At 43.7% G+C, this 22,448-nt stretch overlaps 1 protein-coding gene across 6 annotated transcripts in view; it reads right to left on the bottom strand.

Annotated features, from left to right (window-relative positions):
* Positions 1–22,448, bottom strand: part of SEC22C (SEC22 homolog C, vesicle trafficking protein) — a 205,348-nt gene that overhangs the window by 133,828 nt on the left and 49,072 nt on the right. For all 6 annotated transcript variants that reach the window (XM_086941103.1, XM_086941100.1, XM_086941101.1 and 3 more), the window contains one exon: positions 22,017–22,180. In XM_086941103.1, the coding sequence (XP_086797229.1) occupies positions 22,017–22,180 (164 nt within the window). The remainder of the gene's footprint in view (positions 1–22,016; positions 22,181–22,448) is intronic.

The following is a 22,448-nucleotide window of genomic DNA, read 5'->3' as shown; positions in this document are numbered from 1 at the left end:
AGACAGTGGACTTGAATGAATACATCCAAGTTCAAACTGCCGATACCAGGGTTAGTGTACCCCATAAGTTATATGAACTAACGCTCCGGATGGAGGGCGACCTAATTAGGAAAATAAAAGCACTCTTTTGGGATAAACTCTCTAAGGGTTATGACATTCTTCTAGCTGAAAAAGACTGGCCACCAAAATTTGTCAGGGGTGCTCACATTGCGAGGACATTATTATGCCAGCCTTCTCCAATCACATTCCAATTCACTTAAAATACACCTATGCCAGAAAATGGGCTGTAGCCCAGGCTCCAGCATTATATAAAAATCATGTAGGATGGGATGAGGATTCCCCTCACCATAAAATCCAGTTAAAAACACAACCAACTGCACAAAGGCAGTACCCAGTAAAGCAAGAAGCTAAAACACAGGTCAGGGAGATCTTAGATCAACTTGAATACCAAGGGGTGATTGAAACATGCACCTCGTCAATGAGCAATCCTTTGTTTCCTGTCTCCAAACCAGACAATACATATTGTCTAGTTTTGGACTACAGACATTTAAATTCTTGTTGAAAAACCTTTGCAGAACTAATGAATAACATTGTGCGTAAAAAATATAAAACCACATTAGATATTTCTAACGGTTTCTTCTGTCAAAACATTGCACAGGTACTTGACCGCTTTCTCAATTATGGGGATACAGCGTTATTTCTGTTGTCTCCCCCAGGGATTCAAGAATAGTCCGGGATTATTTTCAGCTAGAGTAACAGAGTTGCTACAAACGTATGATGATGAGGCATTATCTTATGTCAATGACATCTATCTAACGGATGATGACTTGGACAGGCGCTTGAACAGGGTGAACACCATAATACTTGGTTTCGCATCTGAAGGGTACAAATTCAATTTCAAGAAATCCAGAATTGCCCACCTCAACGTCCTTTTTCTAGGATACAAGTTATCAAGTGAAGGCAAGAGCCTGGCAGCCAACTTTTTAGAAAAGTGTGCACTGCTCCAACCTCCAAAAACACTGAAAAACCTACAGTCAATTCTAGGTTTCCTAAATTTTGGAAGAACATACGTTCTAAACTACGCCGAAAGGGTTAAACCTCTCTACGAATTAATCTAACCTGATTTTAAAACAACTAATTGAACTCAAAAACATACAGAAATTTTGCGTTCAGTGCAGATATGTTATCAACAACACATTTACAGACACACGTAAACGTATGCAACCTTGTAATCTGAATCATCCCAGGAAGATGCGGATTCACATACTTAACCTTTAATGAAGGTGAAAAAGTACCCATTGCTTATAAATCACACTTGTACACACAAGCGGAAATGAAATTCACTTCAACAGAAAACATTCTGACACTGGTTCAAACTGCAGTAGCAAAAGAGAGAGCCCTCGCACAGGGAAAACGCATAATGGTCGTTACTCCTGTACCTGCCTTAGAAGCAGTGACAAAAGCAAGCATTCCGAATGCAAAGGCTTTACATCTAAGATGGATACAATGGGTTAACTCTCTTGCTGCAACAGACGTTGAATATGCTTTTGACCCCTACTTGAAAACTCAAGAATTTCTACAATACGAACAAGAATGTCCTCTGCCCACTGAGATTCTGCCTCTAGAACAGCACGAATATATAATTTATACAGATGGATCAGCACAGCCCGCAATTGGGGGTAAACAAGCTTATAGTGCTGCGTGCGCGATTGGTAAAGGTCGGCGGCATGATGGTAAATTCCGACCTATGGTCACAAAAACACAATCTCTCAGAGACTGTACAGCTCAGCGAGCTGAACTACAGGCATTCAAGATGCCGCTTAAAAATACTGATCGCGAATTCCCCACACTCATAGTGTGTGATTCGAATTACTGCATTCAATCTTACAATGAATATTTGCAGAATTGCATTCAAAACTGTTTCAAAGATGCAAAAGGTTGCACAGTCAAGTATAAGTTGCTTTGGGAACAAGTAGTTCAGTTACAGAAAGAACTACAAAAGACTCACGTGATTCATACACTAAGTCATCAACGTGATGGCGTTCACGTTGCAGGGAATTCATTGGCTGATGAAGCCGCGAAGGCAGCTGTGCAAACGGCTTCCGTAGCTGCAATCACTAGTTCAAAAATAAAAATAGACAGCAAAATAATGCAGGCTGTCGCCGCTCCAACAAGGACAGGGGTAAAACATTACCAAAAGGCTTTCAACTCAAATACTCATATATAACAGATGCAAATAATGTTCCATTCGCTTGAATCCCTGGAGTGAGGGATAGAGTAATTCCAAACATGGAACATTGATTAGGACTAATCTTAGCAGCACATGAAGGGCATGCCTCTGCACACGCAGGTGTTTCCGCCATAGTGTTGTTATAAAAATTTAGATTCTGGTGGCCACGCACGAGGAAACAGACCAGAAACTGTGTTTTGGAATGTGAAATATGCCAAAAAAATGAAGGTTTCAACAGTGAAACGCCCAGCGCAGACGCCCCTTTTAATTTCAGATAAACCATTAGCTTGCGTTTACCTGGACCACTGTGGTCCATTGCAGAGGGATGGCAACTATAAATATATCATGGTAGCAGTGGATTCATACTCAAGATTAATTTGGATGTGGCCTCAGCGCTCGGCTGATGCCCGAACTGTTATAAAAGATTTGCAAGTCTTTCTCCGCACATACGCAGTCGGCACGCTACATTCTGACCAGGGTCCTGCGTTTAGGTCCAAAGCTTACATGGCGGCCATGGCCAATCTGGGCGCTGCATTGCGGTATTCGAGTCCATTTCATCCTGAGGGAAATTCTATAGTGGAAAGAAAAAAAACGGGACATAAAGCAATCTATAACAGCTAGGGTATTAGGCTCGGGTGACGGGTGAGTCAAACATCTAATAAGTGTCCAACGTAGTCTAAATAATCTGCCAAGAAATTCTCTGGGTGGAATCACTTCATATTAAATCCTTTTTGGTACTAGAATGATTGTTCAGGACCTTGATCGTCACACTTCAGTGGTAGAACAAAAACCTTTTGATATCGAAGACCGTTTGGCTGTTTTGCAGGACTTAAATGAAACAAGGAGAAGTCAAAGCAACACATTGCAGAAGCCAACGACCACTAAAGGGGAACCACCTGTCCCAGGAAGGCCTGCCTGGATTCCAAAGATTGGGGATCTAGTCAGAGAAAAGATCGCGGATAAGAAGGAATTTGGGACTTCTTACAGAAAACCAGTACCTTTGCTAGCATTCCAGAACAGTGTTAATCAATCAATCATTCAGGAGTTTGTTAAAGTGCAACTAATCACCCGTAAGGGTCTCAAGACGCTAGGGGTGGGGGGGGGGGGGGCTCCAGGTTCCATTCCATCAAGTAGAGGGTCTGTCGAAGAGCCAGGTTTTGAGGTTTCTTGCAAAGATGGGGAGCGATGTTGTCTGTCTGAGGTGGAGCGGAAGGGCGTTCCATGCTTTGGCCGCGAGGAAGGAGAAGGAGCGGCCTCCCGATCTGGTCTTTCTGGTGCGGGGGACCTCGGCGTAGGAGAGCTGGGCTGATCATAGGGTCCTTTGGGGTGCGTGGAATTTGAGCCGGCTGTTCAGGTATGCTGGTCCGGTGCCGTGGAGGGCCTTGTGTGCGTGGGTGAGCATCATAAAGGTGATTCTCCCCTCGACGGGGAGCCAGTGGAGTGAGCGCAGGTGCTGGCAGATGTGGCAGTGTTTTGGCAGTTTGAGGACCAGTCTTGCGGCGGCGTTCTGGATGTTCTGGAGCTTGCGGATGAGGTTTTTGTTTATTCCGGCGTAGAGTGCGTTGCCGTAGTCGAGTCTGCTGGTGACCAGGGCGTGAGTGACTGTCTTTCGGTGTTCAAGGGGGATCCATTTCAAGGTCTTACGAAGGAGGCGGAGGGTGTGGAAGCAGGAAGATGAGACAGAGTTGATCTGGCGGTCCATTTTGAGCTCAGAGTCCAGGATGATTCCCAGGTTGCGTGCGTGGTCTGTGGGGGTTGGCGGGTTTCCGAGGGCGGTGGGCCACCAGGTGTCGCTCCAGGCGTCGGGCTTTGGGCCCCTGATGAGTACTTCTGTTTTGTTGGTGTTTAGTTGTAGGCAGCTGTTTTTCATCCATTTAGCGACGGCATCCATGCCTTCTTGAAAGTTGCGTCTGGCGGTGTTGGGCTCGTTGGTTAGGGAGAGGATGAGCTGGGTGTCGTCTGCGTATGACACGATGTTGAGTCCGTAGGTTCTGACGATGGGGGCAAGTGGAGCCATGTAGACGTTGAAGAGCGTCGGGCTGAGGGAGGAGCCCTGGGGGACTCCGCAGGTGGTAGGTGTGGGGGTCTGTGAGGAAAGTGGGGAGTCTGACCCGTTGCATCCTGCCGGAGAGGAAGGAGCAGATCCAGTCGAGGGCCTTGTCCTGGATTCCTGCGTCGTAGAGTCTGCGTATTAGGGTGCGGTGGGAGACTGTGTCGAACGCCGCTCATAGGTCTAGGAGGATGAGGGCTACTGTTTCTCCTTTGTCCAGTAGGGTGCGAATGTCATCTGTTGCGGCGAGGAGGGCGGTTTCCGTACTATGGTTTTTTCTGAAGCCGAATTGGGAGGAGTTGAGGATGTTGTATTCTTCAATGAATGTGGCGAGTTGGCTGTTGATAGCTTTCTCGATGACTTTCGCTGGGAAAGGGAGCAGGAAGATGGGTCTGTAGTTTTTGAGGTCGGTGGGGTCCGCTGAGGGTTTCTTCAGGAGGGGGTTGACCTTGGCGTGTTTCCAGTCGTCGGGGAACGAGGCGGTCGCCAGGGAGCCGTTGATGATGTGGCAGATCATGGGTGCGATGGTGTCAGCGGCTCTGTTGAAGATGTGGTGGGGGCAGGGGTCCGTGGGGGCCCCTGAGTGGATTGACTTCATTGTCTTCAGTGTGTCTTTGGTGGTGAGGGCTGTCCAGTCATCAATCGCTGCTACCTCTTGCTGGAAGAAAGGAGAATAGGTTTGTGTCCATCGACCTGGATAAACCTCATCATGTGGCCAATAATAAGTAGCAGGCCCAGTGCACTCCAAAGATGTAGCAGACAACCAAATCTTGCTACTATCCAAGAGGTTTAAACTGAGAGACTCATCACCTTTGAAGAATCTGCAGGGCGAAAAGAAGGACTATGCAACAAAGCCATGGAACTTGTTCCTCTTAAAACCCAAATAACAGTTTGTCAAGACACTCCTGTCTACAATGATGTAGCATCTGACTATACTAATATGACAAAGGATCCGGTTACTCCAGTGATTTCAAGTAATCCTGATGCAATACCTACCATTGACAGAACTGCCTCTGGCTATTTCATTAACTTTGATACGATCTTCGAGGATCCCAGTGAGCCTGAAACGACGCCAACGAATAAAACTTTTAAAGAACAAATTACAGAACTTTTTCAACATCTTGAAAAAACGTATCTGGTTTTACCATTGGTTGAATTTTGGGTTGTGCTAGGCTTACTTTTTCTCCTACTTTGGCTAACTCTTGTATTAACTTCGGGAATGCTGATAAATGGAAGATATATTAAAATGGACACAGCAAGTAAGAACATCAACTTACTCCTCAAGCCATACAAATCATCTCATTGTGAACAAAGATACTTGTCATCATTGAACAACACAGCCGTTCCTATACCTGGTGGTATAGCTTGGGACAGAACTGGTTATGACATCTTTGGCCCCGGAGAGCTGTTGAAGATTCCACACCAATTCAAGGTTTCCTTGAGTGACTTTGTTTCACCCAGCACATTTTCTATGGGACGTTGAGACTGTTAATAATATGATGCCAGACTTAGAAATGTCTGCAAAATTTACAAAACATGAATACTTAGAAGGTTCTTCAGATTATGAACAAATGTACTGTGATAATCACAATGGTCATCATTATTTGCACAAATCTGCAAAACCTAGAAATGTTTATACTTATAATCAATGGGAGCATTGTCCAACGCCACCAAATGGTAGCTCAAAAACATTTTATGAAAAATGTCCATACTTCTCAGGTTTTAATGTCTCAAATCCAGAAACATTTTACTTTTAAAATGTTAATAAGACAGGAATGAAAAGTATGTTGACTAATACTAAGCAAATTTATTCTGCGGCCTTTTATGCTCAGCTGTCTACGTTAGGTTTTGACTATTGGAAAGAAAACATTGAGACAAAAACTGTCTGGGGCACAAAAGACTGGCAGGTGCAGGGAATAGAAGCTTTGTTTAGAGCCTGAATCATCCCTGAACAAATAATGTTTTTGAATGACACTGTTCAACAGACATCCTGTCTTGGCCTAGCCAAGATAAAATATTTAAACAAATCGTCCATACCTACACCTGTATCTGATAGTAAGAACACTTTTACTTAAAAACAGAACAAATCCTGATTGGAAAACATGGTTAATCTGGCCCACAGACACAAACAACTGTCAAGATAGACTCCTGAATAAGACACAAGGGTTTACACTAAATAGGCCAGATCCAAGATACGTCCAGAGACAACATCCAGGGATAGTAACAACATACAGTGTAAGAAAACTGTGCCTTGAGTGGCTACAAATATAAGCACTTTTTAGAGGTTAAACAACACTTATCTTTATTTAAAGATGGCGTTGATTTAAGGGACTTCTTACAAGGTCCTGCAAATCGGCGTCATAAACGTTTAATATACGCTGGTGAGTATGCCATTTATAATCTTGGAAAGCGACACAATCAGAGACTGCAGAACGAATACGAGAAATTGATCGTATTGATTTAGGGAAAGCTCTCTCTGTAGTTGACAATGGGTTAATGACTCTGTCATCCAGATTTTATTCTTTGGACAGCATAGTATCCTCTGCCATTCACATAATGGAACAGGACTTGCTCATGCTACAGCATGGACAATCACAATTACGTTCTATAAGGCTTTTAGGCTGGATGTTACAAAATCTTCGTTCTGGTTATGTGCCATTGCGTTTAATCAACACCACATCATTGTTTTCTGTATTTAACCTTACAGATAAACAAATCAGTTTGGCACAAAGAGGAGCAAACTATACAGTACTGAGCATTGAAAAACTGGAAAGATTACCATTAACTGTTTCTGAAAAACCTACAACAGAATGGCTAATACATGGAACAATCACTCTGCCTGTCACAATTTTCCATTTCCAATATTGTTTGAAACATACACCAGCTGGCGTATATGAAAGGTTGGGTAAAGAATACATCAAGTCAACCTGGGAATTACCATATACACACAGATGTTGGAGTGGGGGAAAAGAAGTATTTCTTAGTGGTCACAATGCAAACGCGCACTAAGCGGTACACTTTTATGATAGGGTAATAATTTACATGGAGCCTGTGATGGTTCTTCGACCAACTTATCCTGCCACTTGCAAGGTTCTCCAGCTGCAGTTATAGATCCAATTTTTAGGCAGCTTTCTACAGAAGCTATATTATGTTGAATGATCATAGCTGCTGTGGCATGTTGCCAGGAATAGCCTATCTCGTAACTGTGTCAGCCAGGGTCACTTGTTGTATGCAAGTATTGTTTCCTAAAACTAAGACAGACGGGGAGTAGCCGTTATGGCCTTCACTGAACATCACTTCTATAAGAATTGATCCATTAAGCAGAATGAAAGCCATTCTTTTACAAAAAACTGTGCCACTGACCTCCTCCAAAGAGACGTATGAACTACAAGTTGCAAGTTCCTCTGCAGAGATACATGCCCTTTTATCGACAAACTGCCCTGTACATTTCGTAGAAATGTTAGGTCGTATCTTAAACCTAAACGTCTGATACCAGTTGTATTGTACATGTATTTAAGGCAGTTTTTTCGGGACTGTTAGCACCTTTTGAAGCAGTCCTGGGCATATTTCCAAACTTCGTGCACACTGTGTTCAGCGGCCTGCCTCTCATTTTGGGACTCGTAGCAGGAATACTATTCTTGTTCCTTCTGCTTCGATATGGCAAGTCCGGTCACCAGCGACACCCAGATTACCATAGAGAGCACTCTCCTGGCAATGAAGTGTTGTGACCGAATGATACAGATTCTGGGCAAGGCAAGTTTAAGAAATCTAAATACCACGTGGTTTCTATCATTCCGACCAATCTGGCAAGTTTGCATCTTACCTGTTCTACGATGCCTCCTATGTGGAGAAGAATGCGTGTTGGACATCTGCCTAACACTCCCATCAGCACTGCCAACGGATGTTGATACTTTTCTTGGTTCGGTAACGGATCATGCAATGTGTTGTCCCCAGCGGCTACCAATCCTGATGACGGCATTCATTGAGGTCTCACAGGCGCAAACTGCTGACGGTGAAATACATGGATCGACCGGCACACAGGTACCATCTCCATCTCCTACGAACATTGCTAATGGGGCTAACGCTGGTGGCGATGCTTCACATTTTTGTGCAACCGGTCTACTTAACAAAGTGGTCCAACTTTCACCTACTGTGGTAGACGAATTCTTTATCAGCTTAGAAGATTTGATGCTTTCTCCAAACAACGAGAATGACTTTTGAAATTAGCACACAGCGTTCTATGGGACTCTGTATTGATCTTCACTTTTCAAAACAAAATTTCCAACTTTAGAACTCTATTTTTCTACGATTTGACTTTTTCCAAAATTTAATTTTTTTGTTTTGGCACAAAGTAATCTGCTTAAAGTAGAAATATTCATAGAGAACAAGAATTCTGTGAAAACTTCCAAGAGACAGTATTTGACCTTGTCCACAACCTAAACATTTTATATATTCTGTCATGGAATGGTCTCAAACCTTTTTTCTGTATTTAAGAGCCATTTCGTAAATGTAATTTCATGACTCATTCTGATAGCATTTCCATTGTCAATCTACATGCTTTGAATGAAAACATTGCTTTTGAAACACATACAGCACAAATGCTTGTTTTCTTGTACAACCGTTTTGGGTGGGGTTTTGATGCCTTAGATAGGTTTTAAATGCTTAGAATTTAGTAATGTCGAACATAATAAAGTGGACTGGACGTTTTAGGACCAGAGTAAATTTGTCTCACAAGAGTATTTCTCACTCACTATCTGTTAATAGCCATTTGTGGTACTATTCAGAAAAATAGGGGACTATTTTATTTGTGAAAAGAAAACTCACTCATTGCTGCACTGTTTGTCATATTCAGTTCTTCATCTCTTATATGCATTCTATACAAAATGCAACCCTTTTTAGTTACTTTTTCCAGGTAACAAGAAAGGCAATAGGTTGTTGTATGGCGTTTTAGGACCAGAGTGAAAATTACCGATTCATGCCCTTATATAGATACAATTCACATTGCCCTTATATAGGCATAGAAATCATAACCATATTTAGACATAGCCCATGCTGCCCAAATACAGGCATGGCTACTTCCACCCGTTCCAAAAAGCCACAACAATTTCTTGTAAAAATCGGCTTAAGCAGTCAGGGACATCCCCTTGCTTGAATATTGATTTGTCCAAAAACTCATGGAATTTTCAAAGAACTACCATCCCCTTTGGGTTCTTTGATGACGTTATTATGCCCGACTTTACATCAAACTAGGCATCTTCAAGGTATAAATATGCCTACACTTGCTCTAGCAAGCACACAGTGGTTCGGAGCAGCTCGACTATCTACTTTCCCGACGCAGCTACAGCAAGTGCCGAAGGAAGCCGACCTTCCAGCTGACGCACTGATCGAGAAGCTGTCCTTTCTCTCGCCGAGAATCTAGCTCCAGTGTTTCCAAGCTCCCCTTGCGGGATGCTGGGAAATCGAGTCCCGAGACAAGAGATACCAGACCTCCTTCATTCTAAAACCAAGGTAGGGAGTTGATTGGACCCTCAGAGAAATATTGGATAGATTCTTGGCAAATAAACTAAACCTATGCTACACCACACTTACTTCTTCCCTCGTACTAGACTTAGGTTAGGTACATTGGGGTAGGCATATTTTAGAAGCACCAGTGGAGTACTTTTAGCCTTTGTTATTTATGTATGTATTTATCTATGGCTTAGAAACCATACAATGCTTTTACAGTATTATTTTATAATACTCTTCACGCTGTACACATTATACTTTGCAACCAGTATTACGATTGTAGCAGTTCACTTTACTTGCAAGAGAAAGAAGACTGTTCAATAAATCCTTTTATTGAAAACACCCGTCTCTCTATTTTTCTCTGCACCTCTGATGAAACGAAGCATGCATGATTGACTGAGTAAAATATCTATCTATTGTTTCCACGACTCTGAAGATACGTTTATTCTAGGAGAAAAATAGTTGTCATGTTTATGCTGTTGTAAGAAACTAATCCCTTCTTGATAATTCGAGAACGTTTCTAGTGACCTCTGAGCTAGCTGGCACTCACAATTAAGTTTAATATATTCAATAGAGACCTAGTCGACCTCAGTCCTACGTCAAATCTATAGGATATATTATTCCAATGCGCAGAGCCTATTTGGAACATAGGAACTACACTACAACGTCTGGACTTAATGTGTTAAGCAGCATATGTGCATGCCTGTATTTGCAGGCAAGAACACATTAAAGTACATTAAAGCCAGACCAACTGTTTTTTGCAATTCACAGTACATTATTATCAGCGAAAGAAATTAACCTTAGATGTGCATCTAGGCATACTAATAGGATATTCTGCATTTCAAGCAGCAGTGCAGTCAAAGTCAATTTAGATCGTATTTCGACTGTCCAGGACTTACCTATCACAGAAGGCAGTCAGGAAGTACGCCACTCGATATATTTTACTTTCAAAGCTTGTGACAGGACTGCTGCTGTATTGGGTGGTCACAGAGGACTGTAAACACTGCCACCTTGACAGACAGTAATTCCCCTCCGGCCCACTCTCCTGAGAATGTTGTACAACATTCAGATCTCTGCTTTCCTACGACCATCAGAAGACGAAAAGGCACTGTCATCTGTATCAAAATCATACGCAAGCCTCTTTAACATTGTTTAGTTCCAGGTTTGTTGGTGCCATGATTCTTGCACATTTATGTGCTGCGGAAAGTTAATTTAGCAAGACTGTTTCCTGGCCGAAAGACACCATTTCCCAAATAGAGGTATTTTATTCTTTTGAGGAAATGGGAGTTGTTTGATGGTCCGTAGAAACAGTTACAAAAAAAAGTGTTAGAAACAAATGGAGACACAATTTCAGGCAAGACTGGTCCAATTTACCATATGGCCAGGCAAACGAAACTCTGTGATTAAGCAATTCACCTGGAAAAATCCTGCAGATTTTTATCAAGTTCAATAAACCATTCTCTCTTTACTAATTGGCTGATATGTTCTTTACTGAACTCCTTTCTTTTTCAGAATTAAAATGTTATTATTGATAGATCTCTGGGCAGGCCCACTGATTATATACCTCAGAGTCCATCTGACTAGTGTATTCATATTGATGTCAATGTACTCAATGACACGTGTGCATAAAAACAAAATTGAATCACTGTTGTCAAAATCACTTGATATGCCATCTCCACCAACCGCGAGTCAGAAATGCGTGGTCAGGCAGACCCTGCAAAGTAGGCCTGAGGCAACTGATTGACAGATCACAGGTGGGGTGGCACATAACCAGCAAAACAAACGAGCAAACAGGAAAGACCCATATTATTCCCACAGATAGGCAGCGACACCACAATGGTCCAGGGAGATTGGCCCAATAAAGCGTGCATGGTCGGAGGGGCACGCGTCCCCTAAACACCATCAAGTTGGATACCACATGAAGTTAGGAACACTCAGCCTATCAGGACACAGCACACACCATGATCATGCGCTCCCCATGCCGGACATTGGGACATGTTACCAACTGACCCTCATTATGTCTACTCAAGGTCAATACAAGAGGATGAGTTTTAAGTAACAAATGCTTCCTGGCCGATGCCTTGTGAACAGCCACAGATTCTCTCTCTAATTGTCTAAGTTTAAAGAAGTTATCTTTGACCCAATCTCGGTCTGCTTCATGATTTTATCGGGGCAAACCCTTCCTAGGTTAGTTAAAGTCTTAACATACCTAAGCAATGGGATATGCAATGCAAAGTCAAGGGATAAACAATCTTGTAAAACTGCTCTATTTAGCAAAGGCTCCCTTGGTCAATATATCAACCCAGCACAAGAGGGGTGCCAAGAGAAATGGTAGCAGAAAGATAACTGACCCCCAATTTTTCATGGACTAGGCACTAGGGGGTACTCTGGTGGACACAGATGTGACATCTCAAGAATTTGTTCCCTGCCACCTGTAGGAGATGGTGTTTAAAGTGGCCATAAATCACACTCCCATAGATGGCCTTGGGGATGTTTTTGGCGCAAAAAACTTGCAGAAGGGCGCTAATTGGGTTTCTACCCAGTCTAGTGGCATAATTCCATACAGCCGTGTTGGTCCTATCAAAATCAGACAACTTCCCTTTGAGCAGGGGGCTCCAGCGTAGATTGACATCAACAGGACCCCTACATATGGGAAACTAATGACACCTGTAAGGGGCAACAGGCCAAACTTGAAAGATTGGGTCTTTGTGTTATTTGGGCCAGTGATTACGACGTGAGAATTACTAATATTGGTGCTGCGTTCTAACCCTTCCATAAAGCCCACAAATGCATTTATAAGGGCTTGTGGGTCTCTGGCTGTTTTTGTCATAACAACAACATTGGCCACATATAACAGGACAGGTAGGGGTCTGCCTTTAACTTGCGGACAATCAACACTCCCCTCTACCAATATCTGTTTAAGTTTGTTAACGTACAGGGTAAAAAGGAAGGGGGCAGGATGCACCCCTGCCAGATGCATCACCCTGTTCTAAAGCTGGACTGGAGAAGTGGTTCATTATCCTGGATAATTAAAATAGCAAATTATTAAATGTATAAGGTTATTATTCATAACACTCTTTTCGGGTGGATGTTCTTGAAAATATGCTGTTCTACAGTAACTGAACACGTTTTAGCCTTGTCCAGGGAGGAAGGCCAACAAATGTACCCTGAGAAACAAACTGTAGATATATAGACAATCTATTGTAACTTTTGGAATGAAACCAGGAGGAGTCAGCCAAGCCATGGTAGCATTTGGAGAAAGGATACATCTATTGCACTTTCACCAAACAATGGTAGGCTATATTTGCTAGACCTTAACCTAACTAAGAATCTGACTTCGAAGGTCTGAGATGAGTTAAGGAATAAACACATTTTGACTACTTACTCCTCACCCTTGAAGTCAGTTAGACACAGTCCATCTATTATACAGGGTCTTTAATTGTGGGTGTGGCATGATGTAAACAACCAGATATACTGAAAGGGATTACATATATTCTTTCTGGATTTCACAAAGAAAGTTGGGTGCCTGACAATGCTATATTATGTTATGGACAATCATGGACAATTACTGCTAGCTTACGCTGTTGACACAACACCAAATGATAAAAGAGGAGGCAAAGAAACAGGCTACTTAAGTTAACTATCAATAGTTATTAATCACAGATGGATCTAATATTAGTGAACATAAGGTTGCTAAAAAAAACTCAGACAACAGCAATAATATATGAACAACTCGGAAAAACACATGGCTGAGTGCCTGTGCTTATACATACATATATAAATGTGGACGAGGGTGGCAAAGAACTTGGTCTGTGTCCAACATACAGCGGTTTGATGCAAAGTCATGGTCAAAAGGGCCTCACCTTTGCACAAGAATGCACTAATACCTAGATACATGTTTGAGGCTGTTCTGGAAAGAGGAGAGTATACAAGTGTCTGACAGTTGTAAAAACAGTTGAATTCCAGAAATAAATACAAATAAGAGAAATGACAAACATGTTGATGTGGTTAACAACCATTCAATGTTCTGAGGAAGCGGTGTGGCGCCGCGGCTAGGGCGACTGACTCCGGAATCTGGGGATCACGGTTCGATCCCCGGCACCGGCGGCAGATTAGCCCAGCACCATGTGACTCTGGGCAATAGCTTGCTTAATCTTCCCGACCGTCCCCAGCGCCTAGAGACCCTTACGGGTGAATGTGCGCTTTACAAATGTGGATTATTATTATTATTATTATTAACGGGAGCCCCAAGTGATGACGTCCTTGTTGGGTTCGTTTTAACACATTTTCTCATTGCCCCCGCTATCTATCAAACACTGCTTTGCAAAATGACATAACCTTATAACAAAACAGTTATTACAGCCATTATAACATTACTGTTTATAAAATATAGCAGTGTGGGAATTTCCAGTAGAATGCATGCCTAAATATTCTTAGCAATTGACTTGACTACATGATCTGGGGGTGGTTAAAACTTCAGAAATCCTAGTCTGCTAGAAAATATTTTTTAAAAGACCTACATTTCTGAAATCTGTAAACTCCTTGTTCTTCGCTCATGCCTTCCCATTTTGCTCACACCCCTGCTCCCTTGCTGGCCTCATTAACCCAACTACAAGTCACTATTTTCTTCAACTAGTTCTTCCGTTTCCATGTCCTTATAGTCTGATGTTCAATCAATACTAGGACATGAGTAGCTGGCACAGATTGTACAATGATTGTAACTAGGGTAGGCAAATGCCAGGTGGGTGAATACTAAACAAAACCCTAAAGCCTGACTCTTGCCAGGAAGCAGATGGTACTGGATGATTTCTTTGATGCTAAGTAAGACATTAAACTCACAAGAGAGATAGATCTTCTAAAATGCAACTGTAACTGTGTATTGTCACACTGCACAATATATGGTCTACATCTATAATATGCCAGAGAAGAGGGTAAGGGGCAACGACCGTGGATGACGATTGGGAGTTGCAAACAACGGTCAATAAATGAGATGTATATTTCTAGCATAACACTGGAATATGCGGAGTAGTGCCAATTATTCAGGTTTATATTTTTATCGCCAGATTGACCTAAAATGCAGTGTTGCTGACCTAAAAATGTTAAACAAAAGTACAGTGTGTTTCAGTGAAATGTTTTATTCATTAAATGAAGTATGTCAGTCAGTAAAATCTGGCCTCCACAATGAAGGAAAAGTTCCAGCAAAATAAGAAAAAAAATTTAGTGATGGCAGTTATCGCCAAAAGTAATTTATTAGGACGCTCGAAATTGACCAGAGCGAGTTTATGGGAATTACGCTATCTGCTAGAGGCAATTTGCGCATTTTAATGAAATTTTATCGTTTATGCTGCTAATATTTTTTGTTGTGCAGGTACCTCTGGGGTTGCGCGCTGGGCGTTTTCTGCGCTGCACTTACTCCCCTTCTTCACCACTCGGCCCTGCAGGAGATTAAAGTCCTGCCGGGACTCGCAGTTGGCCGCCATCTTGGGTGAGGAGGCTCACTAGGCGTGCGGTCTAGCGCTCGGAGCCTCACACCATCTGCCCTATAAAATGGCGCCCCCTCACAGGGAGCGCAGCGGACGGGCGCAGCGGGCACGCCGTCAGCCCGCCAAAGTCGCGCCAAAGTCCAGCCCGTCTGCGCCCGTCCGCGGCCAGACGGGCCCAGGGCCCCAGGGCGCTGCCCTTCCTATTACTTACTCTTCCATCACACTCCGGGGCCTGTAGCATTCCCCTTGCGCCCTCCAGTCTACAGTCTGGGACCCCCTTGTTACTCTGGGTATCTCGGCGGATATACCTTCCCCCAGACTTATCTATAAACCCCTGGTGGTCTCTACTCCGCCTGAAACCTCTATTCGTATACTCTATCTTAATACTCGCTCACTTCCCCAACACCACGCTGATATTTTTCTCCTACTGACAGCTGAAAACCCTAATGTTTTACTGCTCACTGAGACCTGGCTTTCTGACTTCTCCCTTCCTGATATCTTGGCCGCTCTGCCCCCTAACTACTATATGCTGAATGCCAACCGGCCTGCAGCCCGCCGCGGCGGGGGGGTAGCGGCAATTATACGGAAAGACTTGACATTCATCGCGTCTTCTTCTCTATGTCTTTCTGAGGTTGACAATTTAGTCATCAGCTAGGCAACGGAAGCGGGCGCTCTGACTCTCATTGTCCTATATCGTCCTCCTACCTCCATGCCCCTGTTCCCTGCTGTCCTCAGTGAACAGCTCACCGCCTTGATGACCTCCTCTGCTCGTCTCACCATGTTTGGCAATTTTAATTATTGGTTTAACCATGTTGACGCAGGCCCCCACGCTACTGACTTGTTCAAGGCACTTTCTAGCCTAAACTTGATCCAGCATGTCGCCACCCCCACCCACACTGGTGGCCACATCCTTGACCACATCTGGACGCAGGGGGTATCGCTCACTGGGCTGAATATCTCCCCTTGCGTCTGGTCCGACCACTTCATGATCGACTCGTCCATCTCTGTAGAGGGTCTGGTCAAGCCACCACTGCGGGAGGGCGGGATGGCTCGGAAGTGGAATGCACTTGATTCCTCTGCTTTTCTCTCCTTTCTTGCAGAGACTCAGCCCCCTCCTAGCAATAATTCAGGCGTTAATGCTTTGGACGCCAACATTGCCCATTGGCTTACCACCGCTAGTGACAAGTTCGCTCCTCTATCCTGCTTCCCCCGCTCACGCCACAGTAAATCTCATAAATGGTTTAACCCAATGCTAAAGTCACAACACCTTGAGCTGCGCCAATTGGAGCGTAGAAGGAGGCGTAATTATCTCAGCTCTGACAGGGAAGTGTATGTGCTCGCACGGAGGGCATACAAAAAAGCCATTATTACAACCAAGGCTGCCTATTTTTCAGATAGAATATCTACAGCTCCCAACCAATCCAAAGAGATATTCAAGGTCCTTAGCGAACTAACATCGGACACCAGGACACTTTCGACCCTGCCCCTTCTGCTGAGTCTTGTAGTGCCTTAAACACCTTCTTCATTGACAAGATCCTGGCAATTAAAAATTCCATTCCTCACTCCTCTCCTTCAGTAGTAGCCGCAGTCCCGTCCATCAACACCTCCACTTTGGCCTGTTTTCCTATCCTTGACCCTGTCTCCTTAGCCAAGCTAGCCACTCAGGTGAAATCGGGTTCCCCCAAGGACTGCTGCCCCCCCTCTGTGTTTCGCGACATCTGTCACACTCTCCCGCATTGCATCTTACCTTTACTTAACACCTCCCTTATCTCCGGCACAGTTCCTAAATCCTTTAAGAAGGCTGTACTGGTGCCTCTGTTAAAAAAACCTGCCGCAGACCCAGCTGTCCTCGCTAACTATCGGCCCATCTCTCTCCTGCCCTACCTGTCTAAAATCTTGGCGGCACACGTGACCACCTGCCTCTCGCAATTCATCGAGGAGTCTAACTTCTTAGAACCGAACCAAGCCGGCTTTAGACCAGCCCATTCCACTGAGGCTGTGCTCCTTGCCGTGCTGGACAACCTCAGATGTAATGCTGACAGTGGCCTCCCCCAGGCACTGGTCCTACTGGATTTGTCGGCGGCATTCGACACGGTGGACCATAACATCTTACTCCACCGTGTCGAGTCCGCCGGAGTCCGTGGGCCTGCTTTGTCCTGGGTTAAATCCTTCCTGGAGGGCAGATCCCAAGCAGTCAGTCTGGGCCCCTTTAGCGCCACCAGTGCACCTTCTCCTTGTGGGGTTCCTCAGGGTTCTTCCCTTTCCCCTCTCCTTTTTAATTTGTACCTTCAGCCTCTTATCCACTCCCTAGGCAGCTGGGATGTCACCATATTTAATTATGCAGACGATTTACAAATTATTTTTCCCCTTTCTTCCCCTGACGCCATCACCAACTTCAAGGCGGTCATGTTACACATCCAGCAGTGGATGAACCAAAATCAGCTAAAGCTCAACCCTGGGAAAACTGAGCTCCTCCTTCCTGGGAGAAGCGCGTCCCATTGGGGCCCGCAATTTTGGCCATCTGAGCTTGGTTCATCCCCTTCCCCTGCCAGCTGTGTATAGAGTCTCGGCGTCATAATTGACTCTGAGCTCCCTCTCAAGGCTCAGGTGAGTGGCGTAACATCTTCCTGCATGTTCCAACTGCACAGGATTCGGAAAGCCGCCCACCTACTGACCCCTGTAGCCCTACTACAAGTTTTAATAGCATTGGTGCTGTCCCGTCTGGATTTTTCTAATTCTTTGTACCTCGGCCTCTCTAAATCCCTGCTGTCTAGGCTACAGATTATTCAAAACCAGGCTGCCAGACTGGCGTTTAAAATCCCCAGATGGCAGTCGGCCAAACTTTTACTACATCAATTACACTGGCTACCAGTCAACGAAAGAATTGCCTTTAAGGTTGGCTGCCTGGTCTTCAAAGCCTTGACTGGTCCTTCTCCCGCTTTGTTGAAGTCCCTGGTTACTCCCTACTGCCCTTCCCGAACTCTGAGATCTACTCCTCTCCAGCTCTTAGTCACTCCCCGGTTCAAACTCACCAAATTGGGTGGCCGCAGCTTTTCCCATCAAATCCTCACATTCTCTTATATCATTTAGGAATCCCCTAAAAACTCTGTTGTTTTCACACCCCCATTAAAATCCCTCTGTTCAGTCTCAGTGTTCCTACCAGCGCCAGGAAACTCATGGTGACAGTGCACTTTTACAAATACTCATTAACATAACATAACATTAGTCTTCTTAAAGGATGAGGACACATTTTTACATGATAATATGATATATGATAAGACTTTGTAGGCAGTCTTGGGGAAATCCTGCAGCACACAGTTGATGTCTTTTGCCGACAACACACAGATGCTTTCAACATGGGACAGGAACATCTCTAAGGCTCAGTGTACATTTAGGGCCTGCTTTTCAGTGGTATTTTAGTGGATGCCTATGAGCAGCTTACAGTGCAATACAAGCAAAACTGAAATTCTGGCCTTGGGTACTCCTTTCCGTTCTGGGAACGGTGATTACTGGCCCAGTTCTGTTCCACCAACCCACACCCCGGCCACGACAGAGCGTAATTTGGTGGTAAAGTTTGATAACAGACTGTCCTTTGGCCGCCAGGTGGACAGCCTGGTAGGAGTTGGTTTAAGTCTTCTTAGATCACTAAAACAGTTCTTACTTCTGCTACCCATGCAGTGCCAGAAAATGGTAATACACGCCCTCATTACCTCGCAGCTGGATTATGCTAATATTGTCCTTTGAGGCTTACCAACTTAGGAGACTTCAGCTGGTATAGGCCACTGTCCGGCTCTTACTAAATCTTCAGAAAAGTGATCCTATCCATCTTCACCTCAAGGAGTTGCACTGGCTATCAGTCCGTGAGAGTGTGCAGTTCAAGGGGCTTATGCTAGCCCACAGAGCCTTCCATCAGACAGGGTCACAGTACCTGGCCAATAGGATTACACCTAACCTTCCAGTAAGAACCTTGCATGTTTCTGATGACAGGTTGACATATGTCCCTAAAATCAAATAGAAAAGATGGGCACCTCCTCCTTTTCGCTTCTCACTGCTCTGGGTTGGAATTCTCTCCCTCTTAATCTATGAAAGATGAGGGCTTCTTTAAACGCAACCTGGAAACCTGGCTGTCTGATCTTGCCTACTTGTAAATGTCTTCTTTGGTGGCCAACTTACCCTAGCGCCGGGACACTTGTTTCGTAGTTGTGCACTCCATAAATATTTTGATTGATTGATTTTGGATGTCCAGCACCCATGAAAATGAAGTGGCTTTTCAGTGAGATACCCAGTGTTGATGTTTCATTGAAAATCAACTTTCCCTCTGCAAAGTTCTGATCACCATTCAATCACTCAGAGTTCAGATTAAAGGAAGGAAACTTGTCAATTAATTCCTTCAGAGAATAGGCCTTTGGAAAGTGTCCAAACTGACCAACCCAGCACCTAGAAATATCATTAGGGGGGGAAGGGTGAGAATACATTCCAAACAGAGCTAACAGGCCATTTCTAAACATGAAATGAAAGTGACCACAGCATCTGCTTCAGCTGCATTCATCAAGTATATCTATATCCCAGAAACCAATGTTCTTTCCGCCATGCGCTTACGGTGGGTCACGTAGTCCACAAGGAAGCACAAGTAGTTGAAGGTGATCGGTTGGTTGGTTTACAGAGGGGCGGAGCATGTAGACTCTTAATAGGGTTTAAATGCATTGCCAGGCACGCGAGAATTCCTTGGTTGCTGAAAGCGTTTGCCGAGCGACCAGAAGAAAAAGAGTAAGCAGGTAAAGCGTCAAACTGAGCTATTCAGAACGTAGGGACACGGGTGCAAAGAGAAATGCGGTTCATACAGATTGTACTAAAATGGGGAGTTTTCCGCATTTATCGAAAGAGAGGGGTAACATGGGAAAAAGGAACGTGTAAAGAGGGTTTGAACAGCTTTGTGCTCGGTGTAGAATATAAACCAGTTATTAGAGTACAGAGGAAGAATGGTATTTAGTAGAAAGTGAAAGGTGAATTTAGAGTATGCTCTGTGCAGTTAGAGGGTGACACCATAAAACTAAAGGGGACATGGGGTAGTATATGTTTATTTCATGTTGATTTTCATGCTTGCAGGGTGGATTACAATGATCATGGTGATTAGGCACTATTTTAGATTCTTGGAAACACGAAATTCAATGTTGAAGTACAGATTCTTGTGTATGTTTTGGAAAACGTCATTTATCTGGTAATGATGAATTTCCCTGTAATTCATTTTATAGTGACCCTCGACGAAGGGCTGATGTTACAGCCCGAAATGCATTGGGTTTGAAATAAAGAGATGCTGCTCTGAACTACCTGTTGTCTTTTGGATCGTATTTTCGAAGAAGTCCGGATGGGCACACGCAAATATGAAAAGTTTCCAAAATACATTATGTTATGGATGTGGGGAAAAGGAGAAAAAACATTGGAAAGACTGTTGATCACTGGATTAATTTGGAGAAATGTGGAACGTTGAAAAGTTGGTTGGATTGTTTATCCAGTTCATGCAGTGCATCTGGGAGTGGAGCGTGGAATCTGAGCTCCCCACTTCAGTATTATTTACATTGCTAGGGCTAGCAAATCCCAGTTTTGCACGCAATACGCTAAGAAGGTTGATTATAAGACTAACATTTAAGAAATATGGTGTGCATACCACCCCTTTCATGATATAAATCCATTCTCCAAGTTAAGCATGTCTCTCACTGGAATCTCATATTGTAACCTTGCAGAATTCCAAATTTTTTGGTCAAATCAGAAACTAAAGAGTCCAGTAGCAGACAGAGTGAGTATGATGCGTGGTGTGCAGAGCGTTCCTTTTGTAACTTGTGTTGTGCTCTATTGTACTTCTGATAGTGATTGCTTGATAGTGCTGATGGACGAGATGGACCAGATGGGCCCAGTGCTATTTAATCCTCTGAACTGTATTTAGTAGCAGGTGGAAACCCTACATTGTCTCTGGCATATTTGAACTTGGTCCTTTGCACCATGATGCAGAGGCAAGACCTGTTGCCATTAGTGCTTACTAAGAGTTCAGGCTGCTGGGCCTGGTAAAGCAAAGAACCAGCACTGGATCAGGGCTGCACGCTATCATCTGCTGCTCTTTGTTGGAGATCCAAAGTGAGGACTGACTACCACTTACTACTGAATAAGAGATAGGAGGTGCTGTGGGCATTTTGCCTTCTTATGAACTGCAATGAACAAAACTCACTTTAATAGTCAGTGCCTACCTGAGTCTGAATGGCACAACTAGACTGACGGTAGCTTGGCAAGGTCCTAACTGCAGTTCATTTGGATTGATGTTCATATTGCATTATAAGGATATGAGATGCCTTTCCTCATGCTTTTCACATGGATCATACTACTTAAATGTATGAAAGAACAGAGGCAGAAAAGGTGTGAAGGAGGAGGGGCGCATGAATTTTAATTTATTTACATTCTTCATGAGTGTTTTCCTTTAAAGAAAAAACATGGAGTCCCTTAGTGAAAATATACCTACCCACAGTGTCATTCTTCCAGTGTAAGCTCGAGAGGTGCTTAAGGAAAGTGAATCACTTTTCTTAAAACTCACCAGAACATTGGAATAATTTCATACGTTAAGTTAAAAGAGTTCATATTTTGAATACATAGCTCTGCCGGCATTCATATAGCATAGCAGAAGAAAACAACTCCTTTATAAAAAGTGGGCCATGTTTTGTAATAGAGAAATACAGCAATGAAAGCCAGGTAAGTCACTTACCAAATTCCAAGAAGGCATAAGGCCTGGATGCCAAGCTTATGCTTGTGCTGTCATATGTGGAGATAAATTTCCACTGTAGCTCCTCCAGAAAGCAGAACGCTAGGGCTGCAGGATAGCTGCTTGAGCAGATACTCATGCAGGAGACATCGCCGAAAGTGTGAAAACTGAAGAAAGAGAAAAATGGTAGAATTACCTTTGAGGGATACCTTTACATTTGGGGAAATGAAATCATGTTTTTGGCCAAAGACTGGCATTACTTATTGAAATGCTATAAAATGCATGTATAATCAAAAGAATTGTATTTGTTTCACTGGCTGCATTGGAAACTTTTACAGGGAAATAGATTATTTTCACAAACATATTTGAACCAGGGTGGCCCACCAATCACTATTAACTTTAATAGTCTAGAGGGCAAATAATCTAGACCTGCTG

Source organism: Lissotriton vulgaris, chromosome 10 (genome assembly GCF_964263255.1).
Source record: "Lissotriton vulgaris chromosome 10, aLisVul1.2, whole genome shotgun sequence".
NCBI lineage: Eukaryota > Metazoa > Chordata > Amphibia > Caudata > Salamandridae > Lissotriton > Lissotriton vulgaris.
Note: the sequence above shows the minus strand (reverse complement) of the source record. Positions and strands in the feature narration are given on the sequence as shown.